Source organism: Lampris incognitus, chromosome 9 (genome assembly GCF_029633865.1).
Source record: "Lampris incognitus isolate fLamInc1 chromosome 9, fLamInc1.hap2, whole genome shotgun sequence".
NCBI classification, from domain to species: domain Eukaryota; kingdom Metazoa; phylum Chordata; class Actinopteri; order Lampriformes; family Lampridae; genus Lampris; species Lampris incognitus.
The window spans coordinates 11,851,704-11,865,909 of record NC_079219.1 but is presented as its reverse complement, the minus strand read 5'-3'; the positions used below and the strand labels follow the sequence as shown (position 1 = coordinate 11,865,909).

At 44.5% G+C, this 14,206-nt stretch overlaps 1 protein-coding gene across 1 annotated transcript in view; it reads left to right on the top strand.

Annotated features, from left to right (window-relative positions):
• The window catches only part of arhgef2 (rho/rac guanine nucleotide exchange factor (GEF) 2), a 52,399-nt gene extending 38,323 nt beyond the window's left edge, over positions 1 to 14,076 (top strand). The window contains exons 14-22 of the mRNA XM_056286239.1: positions 2,054 to 2,121; positions 4,698 to 4,904; positions 6,987 to 7,085; positions 7,206 to 7,264; positions 7,366 to 7,407; positions 7,536 to 7,586; positions 8,485 to 8,793; positions 8,969 to 9,128; positions 12,659 to 14,076. Coding sequence (XP_056142214.1) covers positions 2,054 to 2,121; positions 4,698 to 4,904; positions 6,987 to 7,085; positions 7,206 to 7,264; positions 7,366 to 7,407; positions 7,536 to 7,586; positions 8,485 to 8,793; positions 8,969 to 9,128; positions 12,659 to 12,714 — 1,051 coding nt within the window. The 3' untranslated portion in view covers positions 12,715 to 14,076. The remainder of the gene's footprint in view (positions 1 to 2,053; positions 2,122 to 4,697; positions 4,905 to 6,986; positions 7,086 to 7,205; positions 7,265 to 7,365; positions 7,408 to 7,535; positions 7,587 to 8,484; positions 8,794 to 8,968; positions 9,129 to 12,658) is intronic.
• Positions 14,077 to 14,206: the final 130 nt, after the last annotated feature.

Below are 14,206 nucleotides of genomic sequence, written 5' to 3'. Positions count from 1 at the left end.
TACATGTCATGTAAAGTGTAATTGGTGTAAGATCATCACAAGGCAGTGAATAGGAGAATGAAAATACAAAGTAGATGTACAATGACAAATACCAGTATCATAGACATGTCTACATATCCATATCCAAGTACACATAGTTAGATATACACAGATAGACATACACATACGTATATGCGCATATATATATATATATATATATATACACACACACACACACACACACACACACACACACACACACACACACACACACACACACACACACACACACACGCACACACACACACACACACACATATGTTAACAAATACACACAGAGACACACATGTATATATAATATCTATATACAGTGCATCCGGAAAGTATTCACACCCCTTCACTTTCCCCACATTTTGTTATGTGACAGCCTTATTCCAAAATGGATTAAATTCCTTTTTTTTCTCATCAATCTACACACAATACCCCATAATGACAAAGTGAAAAAGGTTTTGTAGATACTTTTGCAAATTTATTAAAAATAAAAAACTGAAATATTGCATGTACATAAGTATTCACACCCTTTGCTATGACACTCAAAATTGAGCTCAGGTTCATCCTGTTTCCACTGATCATCCTTGAGATGCTTCTACATCTTGATTGGAGTCCACCTCTAGTAAATTCAATTGATTGGACATGATTTGGAAAGGCACACACCTGTCTATATAAGGTCCCACTGTTGACAGTGCATGTCAGAGCAGAAACCGAGCCATGAAGTCATAGGAATTGTCTGTGGACCTCCGAGACAGGATTGTATCGAGGCACAGATCTGGGAAGGGTACAAAAATATTTCTTCAGCTTTGAAGGTCCCGAAGAGCACAGTGGTATCCATCATTCGTAAATGAAAGAAGTTTGGATCCACCAGGACTCTTCCTAGAGCTGGCTGCCCAGCCAAACTGAGCAATCGAGAGAGAAGGGCCTTGGTCAGGGAGGTGACCAAGAACCCAATAGTCACTCTGACAGAGTTCCAGCGTTCCTCTGTGGAGATGGGAGAACCTTCCAGAAGGACAACCATCTCTGCAGCACTCCACCAATCAGGCCTTTATGGTAGAGTGACCAGACGGAAGCCTCTGCTCAGTAAAGGGCACATGACAGCCCGCTTGGAGTTTGCCAGAAAGCACCTAAAGGACTCTCAGACCATGAGAAACAATATTCTCTGGTCTGATGAAACCAAGATTGAACTCTTTGGCCTGAATGCCAAACGTCACGTCTGGAGGAAACCAGGCACCTCTCATCACCTTGCTAATACCGTCCCTACAGTGAAGCATGGTGGTGGCAGCATCATGCTGTGGGGATGTTCTTCAGCGGCAGGAACTGGGAGACTAGTCAGGATCGAGGGAAAGATGAATGGAGCAAAGTACAGAGAGATCCTTGATGAAAACCTGCTCCAGAGCGCTCAGGACCTCAGACTGGGGCGAAGGTTTACCTTTCAACACGACAACGACCCTAAGCACACAGCTAGGACAACGAAGGAGTGGCTTCGGGACAAGTCTGTGAATGTCGTTGAGTGGCCCAGCCAGAGCCCAGACTTGAACCCCATTGAAGATCTCTGGAAAGACCTGAAAATAGCTGTGCAGCGATGCTCCCCATCTAACCTTACAGAGCTCAAGAGGATCTGCAGAGAAGAATGGGAGAAATACCCCAAATATAGGTGTGCCAAGCTTGTAGCTTCATACCCAAGAAGACTTGAGGCTGTAATCGCTGCCAAGGGTGCCTCAACCAAGTACTGAGTAAAGGGTGTGAATACTTATGTACATGCAATATTTCAGTTTTTTATTTTTAATAAATTTGCAAAAATTTCTACAAAACCTTTTTCGCTTTGTCATTATGGGGTATTGTGTGTAGATTGATGAGAGAAAAAAAAGGAATTTAATCCATTTTGAAATAAGGCTGTAACATAACACAATGTGGGGAAAGTGAAGGGGTGTGAATACTTTCCAGATGCACTGTATACACACTCACCTATAAATACATATGTACATGTACACACATTAAGTCTTTGTCTGTTTGTCTGTAGTTGCCCATCCAGAGAAGACTTCCCCCTCATAGAAACAGAGGACAAGGCCTTAATACGCAGACTGAGAGGTACAACACCTCCTCTCCTGTCCTGTCCTGTCCTGTCCTCTCCTCTTCTTTCATTCTCCCTCTTTCTTTATGGCAGGTGACTCTGTGTGTGTGTGTGTGTGTGTGTGTGTGTGAAGAGTGCATGTGAGAGTGGCAGTGGTTTCTGTCTGTAAGTTGTTTTTATGCTTGGTTGTTTTTCGCTGTTTGGAGGCGACAGCCAGCACCAGGCCGGTTTTCGTAGTTGACAGCAGGTTAATATTGGACTTGAACGGCTGAGGAGACTACATGGGGTGGAGGCAGCACTCGGCTCTCAGTAGAGGATTGTGGGTTGGAGGTTGGGGCTGTGGCTGGAAACGACGGTATATTAAATCTACTTGACAGATGAATCATGCCTTTGTTTGAGTCAGCTGACAGAGTAAATGGTGGAGCTGAGAACTGGTTGTTCTCTGACCATCTGACCTACCCAGACCTTGACGTGTGCCCTTGTTTGGAGATTATCAGTGTTATTCAGTTCACCTGTGAGTGGTCTTAATGTTTGGCTCATCAGAGTGTGTGTGTGTGTGTGTTTGTGTGTGTGTGTGTGTGTGTGTATAAGAAGAAGAAGAAGAAAGCCTTTATTGTCATTGTATAGAATAGAATGAAATTAAGAGAGCACTGCTCCTGTTCGGGCAGCACGGTGGCGCAGTGGTTAGTGCGGTCGCCTAACAGTAAGAAGGTCCTGGGTTCGAGCCCAAGGGTAGTCCAACCTCGGGGGTCGTCCCGGGTCATCCTCTGTGTGGAGTTTGCATGTTCTCCTCATGTCTGCGTGGGTTTCCTCCCACAGTCCAAAGACATGTACGTCAGGTGAATCGGCCATACTAAATTGTCCCTAGGGGTGTGTGTGTGTGTGTGTGTGTGTGTGTGTGTGTGTGTGTGTGTGTGTGTGTGTGTGTGTGTGTGTGTGTGTGTGGGCCCTGTGATGGCCTGGCGGCTTGTCCCTAGGGGTGTGTGTGTGTGTGTGTGTGTGTGTGTGTGTGTGTGTGTGTGTGTGTGTGTGTGTGTGTGTGTGTGTGTGTGTGTGGGCCCTGTGATGGCCTGGCGGCTTGTCCCTAGGGGTGTGTGTGTGTGTGTGTGTGTGTGTGTGTGTGTGTGTGTGTGTGTGTCGGCCCTGTGATGGCCTGGCGGCTTGTCCCTAGGGGTGTGTGTGTGTGTGTGTGTGTGTGTGTGTGTGTGTGTGTGTGGGCCCTGTGATGGCCTGGCGGCCTGTCCAGGGTGTTTCTCCGCCTGCCGCCCAATGACTGCTGGGATAGGCTCCAGCATCCCTGAGAGCAGGATAAGCGGTTCGGATAATGGTGGATGCTCCCGTTCGGTGCATTAAAGACAGAGAAATAGAACAAGACAAAAACCACCACACCATCACCACCAAAATATGCGTGTACTGTCATCAGAAACATCTTTAATACAAAAGAACATGCAAAACAGTGTGCGCCAACTCCGCTAGGCAGCCACACATGGCTGTGCTACCATTTCAGAGTTTAGTAAAGGTAAGAGTAACATGATGTTAAAATGAGAGCATTAGCAAAGTTTTGTCTCTGGAAAGGATTGGATTGAGCCTGGCAGCTGGAAGCCAGACCAGCTAGTGAACTGTCTGGAGTATTTAGATGATGACGACAACGAGTGCCATGAGCGAAGTGCAATTTGTGGGTTTGCTTTACAAAGCCAACAAAATGGGATCATGTAGTTGGTTGATTTTCTACAGAGGAAGGGAGAGTCACTTTTGGGGGATGGAATAGTTTTTTTTTTTATAAATTGTTCAAAACAGAATTATGAATGTAGGAATTGTCTCTCTTGTTAATCAGTTTGTGTTTGTATGTGTATTTTATGTGTAAGTCATTTTAGTTTCAGCAAATAAAGATCAATTAGAGAAAAAATTACAATTTAAACTAACTAATGAATTAGGAGGGATTTTTCTTGGCCGTCAAACTGATAGATTAAACATATATTATGGGGGGGTGTCCAGGTAGTGTAGTGGTCTATTCCGTTGCCTACCACCATGGGGATCGCCAGTTCGAATCACCGTGTTACCTCCGGCTTGGTCGGGCGTCCCTACAGACACAATTGGCCGTATCTGCGGGTGGGAAGCCGGATGTGGGTATATGTCCTGGTCACTGCACTAGCGCCTCCTCTGGTCGGTCCAACTGTTCAGGTGGGGAGGGGGAACTGGGGGGAATAGCGTGATCCTCCCACGCGCTCTGTCCCCCTGGTGAGACTCCTCACTGTCAGGTGAAAAGAAGCGGCTGGTGACTCCACATGTATCGGAGGAGGCATGTGGTAGTCTGCAGCCCTCCCCAGATCAGCAGAGGGGGTGGAGCAGTGACCGGGATGGCTCAGAAGAGTGGGGTAATTGGCTGGATACAGTTGGGGAGGAAAAGGGGGGAGGGGATACAAACAAAAAAAAAGAACATTGAAAAGCATTTACCTTTGATTTCCACTGCGTTTCCTCTTGTCGTTGCATGATGTCATCAGTTTGGCCGCAGTCGTTTCATATTTTTACATTTCTCTTAAGAAGCTATGGAAGTTTCAGCTGCTCTGCTTGGCATGTCTCTCTCTCTCCATAGCTGAAATCCAGCAGAAGGACAGGGAGGTGTTGGAGCTCCTCCAGGAGCGAGTGACTCTGTTCTCTGATCTGGCTGAGGTAATGCGGGCTGGGAGAGGAGAAGGAGGTCAGAACCAAAGAAACGCCTCAAACTCCAGGAACCTCTTCAGAGCCGACACTAACCACGCTCCTCAGGCGGAGCGCTTCCTCACTGAGGCCATTTCTGAAGGTAGGCTCTGGTTGGTTTGGTTGATTAGCTGGTTGGTCAGTTGGTTTGTTTTTCCTCCTCTATTCCAGTGTGTTTCTACAGTTTATTTCGAGCTCTCCCATCTGTGCAGGTAGACACTCAGACCTCCAACTCTGAAGTGATGCTCTGCTGGGTTGGCTCACATAGAAACCAACAGGAGTTACTTTTTATTAAGAAGGTAGCTCAAGGCATCCAGGTAGCATAGCAGTCTATTCCGTTGTCTGCCATCACAGGGATCGCCAATTCAAATCCCCGTGTTACCTTCGGCTTGTTCCGGTGTCCCTACAGACACAATTGGCCATGTCTGCGAGTGGGAAGCCAGATGTGAGTATGTATCCTGGTCGTTGCACTAGCGCCTCATCTGGTCGGTCGGGGCACCTGTTCAGGGGGCGGAACTGGGGGGGGCCCAGCATGATCCTCCCACGCTCTATGTCCCCCTGGCGAAACTCCTCACTGTCAGGTGAAAATAAGCGGCTGGCAACTCCACATGTATCGGAGGAGGCATGTGGTAGTCTGCAGCCCTCCCCAGATTGGCAGAGGGGGTGGAGCAGTGACCGGGAAGAGTGGGCTAATTGGCTGGATACAATTGGGGATGAAAAAGGGGAAAAAAATCCAAAAGAAGTTAGCTCAACCACGGGAGTGGATGGAAGAGGGGGAGAGGAACTCAACATTATTTTATAATTTGGAGACATGCTGAACTCTCCTGTAATGAAACTAAAACTTAACAAACACATTTTATTTCATAATTCTGGAAAATGCGGGAAAATTATTTGGACGAGATAGCTTCTTTTCTGGTGTTTATAAAAGGGAATACTAAATGTGTCGATGCCGAGTATGAAAATGAGAGACCAACATATGACACGAGATTAGATCTGAAAAAGGCAAAAGTAAATTGAAGAACGACAAATCTTTGATAAGTGGTTTCATTAATGATATTTAAAAATAATTTCAAGAAGAATCTAGTGAATTTATGTTTAAGGTTGCGACAGAAACAAGTGAAAAAAGGTGAATTAATTCCTTCACTGTGTGAGAGCTTAATAACTCCACTACATAGTAAACCAAATAAAGATCCATTGATATTAGGTGAGTTGAGGCCTATTACTCCGATAAATCCTGATGCAATGCTATCAGTTATTGTTTTTGCAGAAAGACTTTAAATGTGTTGAGCTATCATTGATGATTGTCATTCTTAATTCATGAGAGGTAGGCACATTTGCAATAATACTAGATTTGGTGCTAGATTTAATAGATTCTAATGATTACATAAAAGAAGATTGCTTCATTCTTTTTGTTGATTTGTATAAACCATTCGACTCGGTAGAACATACTCTTATGTTAAAAACACTAGATTGTTAAGGTTTGGTAGTTATTTGATATGTTTAATTCAAACACTGTATAAAGAATACAATAGTAGTACCACTCCAAAATTCCAGGTTGGTAATGGTATAGGATAAGGTTGTCTTAGCTCTCCATTTTTATTGTTGTTGATTAATCGGCATGGTGGCGCAGTGGTTAGCGCGGTCGCATGGGTTGGTAACATGTAAAATTGGCGTATTGGTTAAATGCTTGACGATTTGTTGTGGGATAATCTCACAAATGAACACCAGATTTACACATTTTGAGGCATAAGTACTGTTGATATGTGTAAAAGCTATCGCTGGGCTAGTCAGCAAACGCTGCTTTCATGTGACAGCTTGCAATTTGTCAGCAACTTGCTTTTCTATTTTACAAGAATACTTCAAAATCCACATCATAGAGTTTTACCGATAGATTTTATTTCACAGAACAAAGTGTCATATTTTGTAAGCTTTTGTCTACTATGAACCTTATTTGACATGTTAAACGCCATTTGTTTTTCACATAGAGAAAGAGACAAAATACCAACTTTGAGGTTTTAGGACTCACAATTAGACCTCTCAGTAGGTCTAACTTATAAAGTCAGGTTTTGGCGAGTTCTCTATTATGGAGTAAAATGCTACGGTGCCTATCTTGTTTTGGTTCTACATACTTCTGTCTCTCCTTTTCTCTGTCTATATGATGGGGTTTGTTGTGTGTTTCTCTCAGTTGACAGACTAACTGAGATGCTGTTGGGTTCAAACTTTGAGTTCCCTCAGTCCAGAGTGACCAACAGCAACCAAGACCACAGGACGGCGCCAGTCAGCAGTGAGTCATATTTAATAACTGTGTGTGTGTGTGGGGGGGGGGGGTTTGATGGCCCCTGACTGTACTTGACATCCTCCCTCTTCCTTCCCCTCGCTCTCTCTCTCTGTATCTCTCTCATAGATGGGGAGTCTGTTGCTGTCAACGGTTCTTATGAAGTCAATACTGACTCGACAGCCAAGGTGAGGTCAGAGGTCATGTGTCAGATGTGTAACATGTTAAAAAAGCCGAGGACGGATTTTAAAACCGCAATAGTAACAGTCTTCATTCTTTTCCCTCCCAGGACAGAAACGGTAACCAGCTACAGGACCGAGTGCTGAACGAGGTGAGACGTCAAACAGAGTCTGTCTGCTGTATCTGCAAGTTAATCCTGCAGTGGAGTCATCTTCATGGTTAAATCCAGTTTGTACAGAAAAAAGAAAAAAAAACTGATGTCCTCATCTTCTTTTTCAGGAACTTTTTCAGAGGCTAATCAGTCTTAGCACCCAGCTCCATGCTCTGCAGGTATTATTACAGTTTTGTTGTTGTTGTTGTTGTTGTTGTTAGTGGGATAGATGAACGCACACTCAAGTTATTGCCACGAACTAACTTGTCCTATATTCTTTAGCTAGCCCTGCTTTCTTTAACGTAGCAGCTCTCAAACTTTAAAACATTCAGCTAATTTAGGAAATACACAGGTGTGTAAAACCTTGCCGATATCTGTATACGTCTTCAATCCATCCATCCATTATCCAAACCACTTATCCTGCTCTCACGGTCGCGGCGTAGCTGGGGTCTATCCCGGCAGTCATTGAGCGGCAGGCGGGGAGACACCCTGTACAGGCCACCAGGCCGTCACAGACTCCTACTTATACTTCTTGAGCTATTTAAATGTTTTGGGTTTTTTTTTTTTTGCCAAAAAATTGTAGAAATGAATGATGGATCATTTGGAATCTTCTTGAATGAACTGATGATGTCACTGCTGACTTCATGAAACCAGATCACATCTGTTGAAACCAGTTTATACCCTGGTCATGGAGAATACTGGTTTCTGATTGGCTGGAGGGTGTGTGTTAAAATCGTATAATGCACACATAGTTTGGCTAACGTTTAATCGCTTTTCTAATTTCATGCGCTGGCCACAGATTTGCTATGTAACCATAGCAACACGCTGATTCAGTTAGCAAGCATGCTGAACATTCAAACCACCTGCCACTTTATGTCGCAGGTTCTTCACCTTTGTATCGTGCATTAATATCCTCTAACATACAATGTCATTGATTACCTTGTCACCACTTTCAGCTAAAACATGTCTTCTCCAGGAAATTGACTTTCTTCTTCTTCCTCCTCCTCTTCTTCTTCTTCTTCTTCTTGTGTTTGTCATGAAACTGACTCTGCCCCCTTTCCCTGATTGGTCCCTCAGGCTGCTGTGATTTGTCAGGACTCCATCATGGAGCTTGGCCTTCGAGAACGCCTGAACGCTAATTCCACCCCCTCCACCCCCAACTCTTTGCCATCAACGCCACTGAGCTCTGCCCCTCCCCGTCTCTCTCGGTCTATGTCCAGAGACACAGGGTTGGATAGTGGAGGGGGAGTTGGGAACTCACCAGGAGACGCGGTGCTGCTGCAAAGACAGATCAGCCTCCTGCAGGAGGAGGTGATGAGGCTGAGGGCTCGTACTCAACTGGAACAAAAAAACAGAGACCTTGGAGAGCGCCCCACTGTGGACCAGGTCAGTTGATCGGCTGTGTGTGTGTGTGTGTGTGTGTGTGTGTGTGTGTGTGTGTGTGTGTGTGTGTGTGTGTGTGTGTGTGTGTGTGCGTAGATTAGAGAGAGACTGTGTGTGTGTGAGACATTGACAGAAAGTGTGTGTATGTGGCCTTGCTCATGGTCTCTCACTATGGCAGACTGGCCGGAGAAGGGGCAGCAGCGAACTTGAATCCCGCCCTCTTGCCCCATTGGCAAGTCAAGAAGCGCTGGAACAATTAGATGGTGTCCAGGAAGGAAGTGAAGAAGAGGAAGAGCCAGATGTGGTCACAATCTCACCTCGTTCTGAAAGCCCAAGAGGTTAGTTCACTGTAACCTCACTACAATTAGGCCAAAGGCCACTGAAATGCACAATCTCATTTTGATTTGCCGATGGTAGGGTTGAGCAACATGACAGTTTATACCGTGCGACGGTAGAAATTTGTCCACTGGTAGAGACTTTGTTGTATAGATTACACTGCGGTAGCCTTTCCCTTTAATATGGCTGGTGCTATGTTGCTAACCAGTGGGCAGGACTGATTTTCAGTAATATTGGCTTTGCATGATGTCTTCAGAACTACTACTACTACCACTACTACTACTTTTGGCTTCTCCCGTTAGGGGCTGCCACAGCAGATCATCCATTTCCATCTCTTCCTGTCCTCTGCATCTTCCTCTGTCATTCCAGCTGCCTACATGTCCTCCCTCACCACATCCATAAACCTCTTCTTGGCCTTCCTCTTTTCCTCTTCCCTGGCAGCTCCATATTCAGCATCCTCCCGATATACCCAGCATCCTCCCAATATACCCAGCATCTCACCTCCGCACATGTTCAAACCATCTCAATCTTGCCTCTCTTTCTTTGTCTCCAAACCGTCCAACTTGAGCGATCCCTCTAATATACTCATTCCTAATCCTGTCCTTCTTTGTCACTCCCAATGAAAATCTTAGCATCTTCAACTCTGCCACCTCCAGCTCCACCTCCTGTCTTTTCGTCAGTGCCACTGTCTCCAAACCATATAACATAGCTGGTCTCACAACCATCATGTAAACCTTCGCTTTAACTCTTGCTGGTACCCTTCTGTCACAAATCACTCCTGACACTCCTCTCCCCCCACTCCACCCTGCCTGCACTCTCTTCTTCACCTCTCTTCTGCAGTCCCCATTCCTTTGAACTGTTGACACCAAGTATTTAAACTCATCCACCTTCGTCACCTCCACCACTTGCATCCTCACCATTCCACTGTCCTCCCTCTCATTCACGCACATGTATTCCGTCTTGCTCCTGCTGACTTTCATTCCTCTTCTCGTGATGTGTTCAGAACTGCCTTATGTGATTTGCACATGAGAGGAGACATAGAGGAGAGTGAAGTTGTGAATGCAGAACAGGATGCCTCTCAAAAAAACACAAGATGGACTGAGAAGAACCCCCACACTGACGTGGCACATTCAACTGTGGCTCGATGACCTTTGAGGTTTCTGCCACGTCTTCTGACTTCGTTCAGGTTGAATCCTGCCTCATGCACATATTAAAATGTGTATGGGTTTTTAATTTGCTTCCAGCTTGATCATTCTCTGCAAAAGATATAAAAACAAAGTATATTAGAAAATGAAATACTTAAGAAAACTGTTCTGAATCACACAATACAGTAACAGTACAGGAATATCGCACGTTTTGTTACATATTCTGACAGTATGTATCATACTCGAAAATGCTGAAAGGGGAGACTGTACTGTACTGTACACTGATGATGCCTTGCTGTCCATACTGGTCTGTCATCCCCACTACTCTCTCCATTCCTCATGGAATAAACCCTATAGAGTTGTTTCAATGACATTGCTCTCCATCAGTTGTGGACAGACTCACAGAGTTGTTGCTCTGAAAGATGGTATCGTTTTGTACAGCAACAACACTAAATCTGTTGAAGTCTGATGGCATTGTTTGCGCTCACCAGGTTCACCATTTCTGTCCCCTCTTTAGACGTGAATACCGCTTGTCTACCACCAGCATGGGGTAGTTGTTCAAGTCTATAAATGCAAAAAATAAAAATCAATGAGGGGTGGCACGGTGGTTAGCGCAGTGCTTAGTGCAGTCGCCTCACAGCAAGAAGGTCCTGGGTTCGAATCCTGGGGTTGTCCAACCTTGGGGGTCGTCCCGGGTTGTCCTCTGTGTGGAGTTTGCATGTTCTCCCCGTGTCTGCGTGGGTTTCCTCCTGGTGCTCCGGTTTCCTCTCACAGTCCAAAGACATGTAGGTCAGGTGAATCGACCATACTAAAATTGCCCCTAGGTGTGAATGTGTCGGACCTGTGATAGACTGGCGGCCTGTCCAGGGTGTCTCCCTGCCTGCCGCCCCATGACTGCTGGGATAGACTCCAGCATCCCGTGACCCTTAGAGCAGGATAAGCGGCTTGGAAAATGGATGGAAGAATCGATGAAGATTGAAAGCCAGTGGATTCTAAATTATGAGTCTGAAATGCTACAATACGCGCTGAATGAGTTTGTACCAAGATTATGTGAAGTACTGTCCGTAATATGTTGTATAATCATAAACGTGTTTTCATTCCTGAACATCCGGATTATTGAAGCCAAAGCAGACCGGTTCCGATGAGGCAGCACTATTCGAGCAGCCTCAGCCATAGTTAGGCCATGGTCGACTATGTGGTCCACAATTGTGGCCCAAAGTTCGTTTGAAATAGTCATACACCTTCTCCTTGCTCTTTCCTCCCCTCTGCTCTCTCCACTGCCCCCTGCCATACCACCGCCATTCAAACACCCGTCCCTCCTGCAAGATCAGGTTATTGTCCCTGTATGCCAACTACTTATTCTTCCTGCATTTTCAGCAACACAATTCACTGGTAACCTTGCAATAGGTAATGTGTTTATGAGAAGCAAATGTTGATCATTTGCACGTGTCACGTTAAGTCGCTGCCAACTGTGAGAAAATAAACTATCTGTATTTCCCCGCTGTAATCTCACATATGTTAGTTTCAGTGGAAGGATGTAAGGATTTGTATGATGAACGTATGTATACATTTATGTGAGAGTGATAGAATTCAACTGAAAACATCATCTCTGCTTCGATTAGGAAGGCTTCATTGATTTTTGTGTCCACTGTATGACGTTTGTGTTTACAAGGCTGCAAAAAAATTGTTTTAGATTTGCATTTTGTGTGAAAACAATCAGAAATTATATAGTGTTATGGGCAAATGACGTAATGCTGTGGGGTTATGACAGCCTGTTTTGAGGATCGTTTGAGGATTGGATTGAAGCAGTTGAGAAAAACTGTTGCAATGTGCTGGTACCGCTCCCTGGACTGTGAGCTCCCTCCCATCTTTTAAACCTGACAGATCCCAGAGTCCACTCAACAGAAAGCTGAGTCAGTTCATCTGGACACAAAATCAGAGACTGAAGCGGTCACTTAGATGAGTGATGAAGCGTTCCTCTCTCAATGGACATTGTGTCCAGATGAACTGATACAACTCTGTGATTTTACTACCTGGATTATTGAGCATGCATGAAGACAACCCAGTCCACTTGCTCTGGCTGACAATGTCAGCGTGTTTGTCCTCTCTCTGGAGGCGGTGGGTGTGTTTGTGTGTGTGTAAGGGGGACTGATCAGTCAATCATTTACTTACCTTGTCAGTGTCAACCTTTTTTTTCTCTGGAGAACAACTTTAAACTCAAGCTGAGCACTAACACAGCCATTCAAGCAAAACTCGTGTCAGTGTTTTAATAATTGAACTTAATTCCCAAACACAACTCATACCATCGCACTAAGTCCAGTTAAAAGTTGCCTGTAACTTAAATTCATTGAACTTTGTCATACTAAAAACCTTCTGTGACCTTTCAGACCTGCAGGACATTCCAGAGGAAAGCGAGTGTGGAGCAGAGGGACGGGAAACCTAGGCGGAGGCCGTGTCTTCTTAAAGCAACACATCACTTCATTCAATACAACATTTTACCTTTAAACACAGACACTTATGCAGAAGCACAGAGAAGCCTTCGGATAATGTCAATTTGCCTTTGTTTCATGTTGTATATGTCGTACTCATATTGAGTTGAAAACTCAAGCTTCTACAAAAGGAAACTGGCTTTAAGACTGTAAGATCAACCATACAACGTGAATCCACCAAACCTGAAGAACTTCTCGCCTTCAACCACCAGTGGACCTGCTGGTTTAGAGACTCTTACTGCCTTGGATGAGGAACCACATATGCCAATTTTCAATGCTATTTTAAATTATATGGTAGCCCTTAATGTTCCTCACAGTTTTATGTATGTTCTTTATGTATGTCCCTGTCAAGTTTCAAATGAAATTACACTGTCCAGCTGAGCTGAAGAAAAGAGGAGAGTGCTAAAAAGAAATGCAATCATCATAAAAAAATATAGGAAGTAGATGTTCAGCTTGGCCAGTAGGACCGTGCTGACAGTTGACTGAAAAGGAAGCATGATGTAATCTTGTACTGTGACGATGGGCGGACTGACAGACGAAAGAGAGATTAGTAGTGCAATGATAATTTCCTTGAGTCAGTTGTGGCTAGTGTTAGCTGTATTTGAATAGTAGTAGCAGTCGTTGCCTAGTATTAGCAGCCGTTACTGGCCGTAGCAGTAGTTGAATAGTAGTAGCAGTAGTCAACCAGTCCTGCCTGTGTTAAAGAGGGCTCAGTGATCTGTTCAACCCCACGTTGACCCGGATTCCTCTCCTAAGCATAGGCCCAGAGTGTCGCTTTGCATCCAAGGCTAGCATGGAGATCAGTGTAAAAATCTCCCAGCAAGGCTGTTGTGCATCAGGACCAACCAAAACCAAAGTTGTTGAATCATGAAGGTTTGAACAGGGCTGTATCTCTTGTTAGCCTGTGCACTTTGGCTGCGACAGACCTCTAAATACATTAAGAAACACAGTAAATGTTTTAATTGTCTTACATTTCATGTCTGATGTTGTTTACTGTATGATATGATCCACGTAAACTCAGTAACACTCCAGCCAAACCTTCAGTTTAAGGAAACTTAAACCATAAAGTGACTTTTCTCAGTAAAGACGGGCTGAAATTGAGCAGGATTCAAAACAACAGCAGGCTTTAAAACCATGTTTTTCCTCATCCTCTCCTCTTAGATATTCCAGGATGAAGTATTGTCTGTATAAATAATTGATCAGTTCTGAGAAGAGAAATTTTGTAAATTTTTTATATTGTAATTTTATTGTTCTTTTATCCTTTCCACTTTACTGACTGTACTGTGTGCTCTTTATGAATATAAAGAACAGGATTGGCTATTGAGTGTGTGTGAGTGTGTGTGTTTGGGGGGGGGGCAGATGCCGAATTCCAAAGTCCTCAGAAATCTTTTACTGTCCTGTCACCCCACAATCCCAACCAGTTCCACCAGTTAACCCTTCCACATC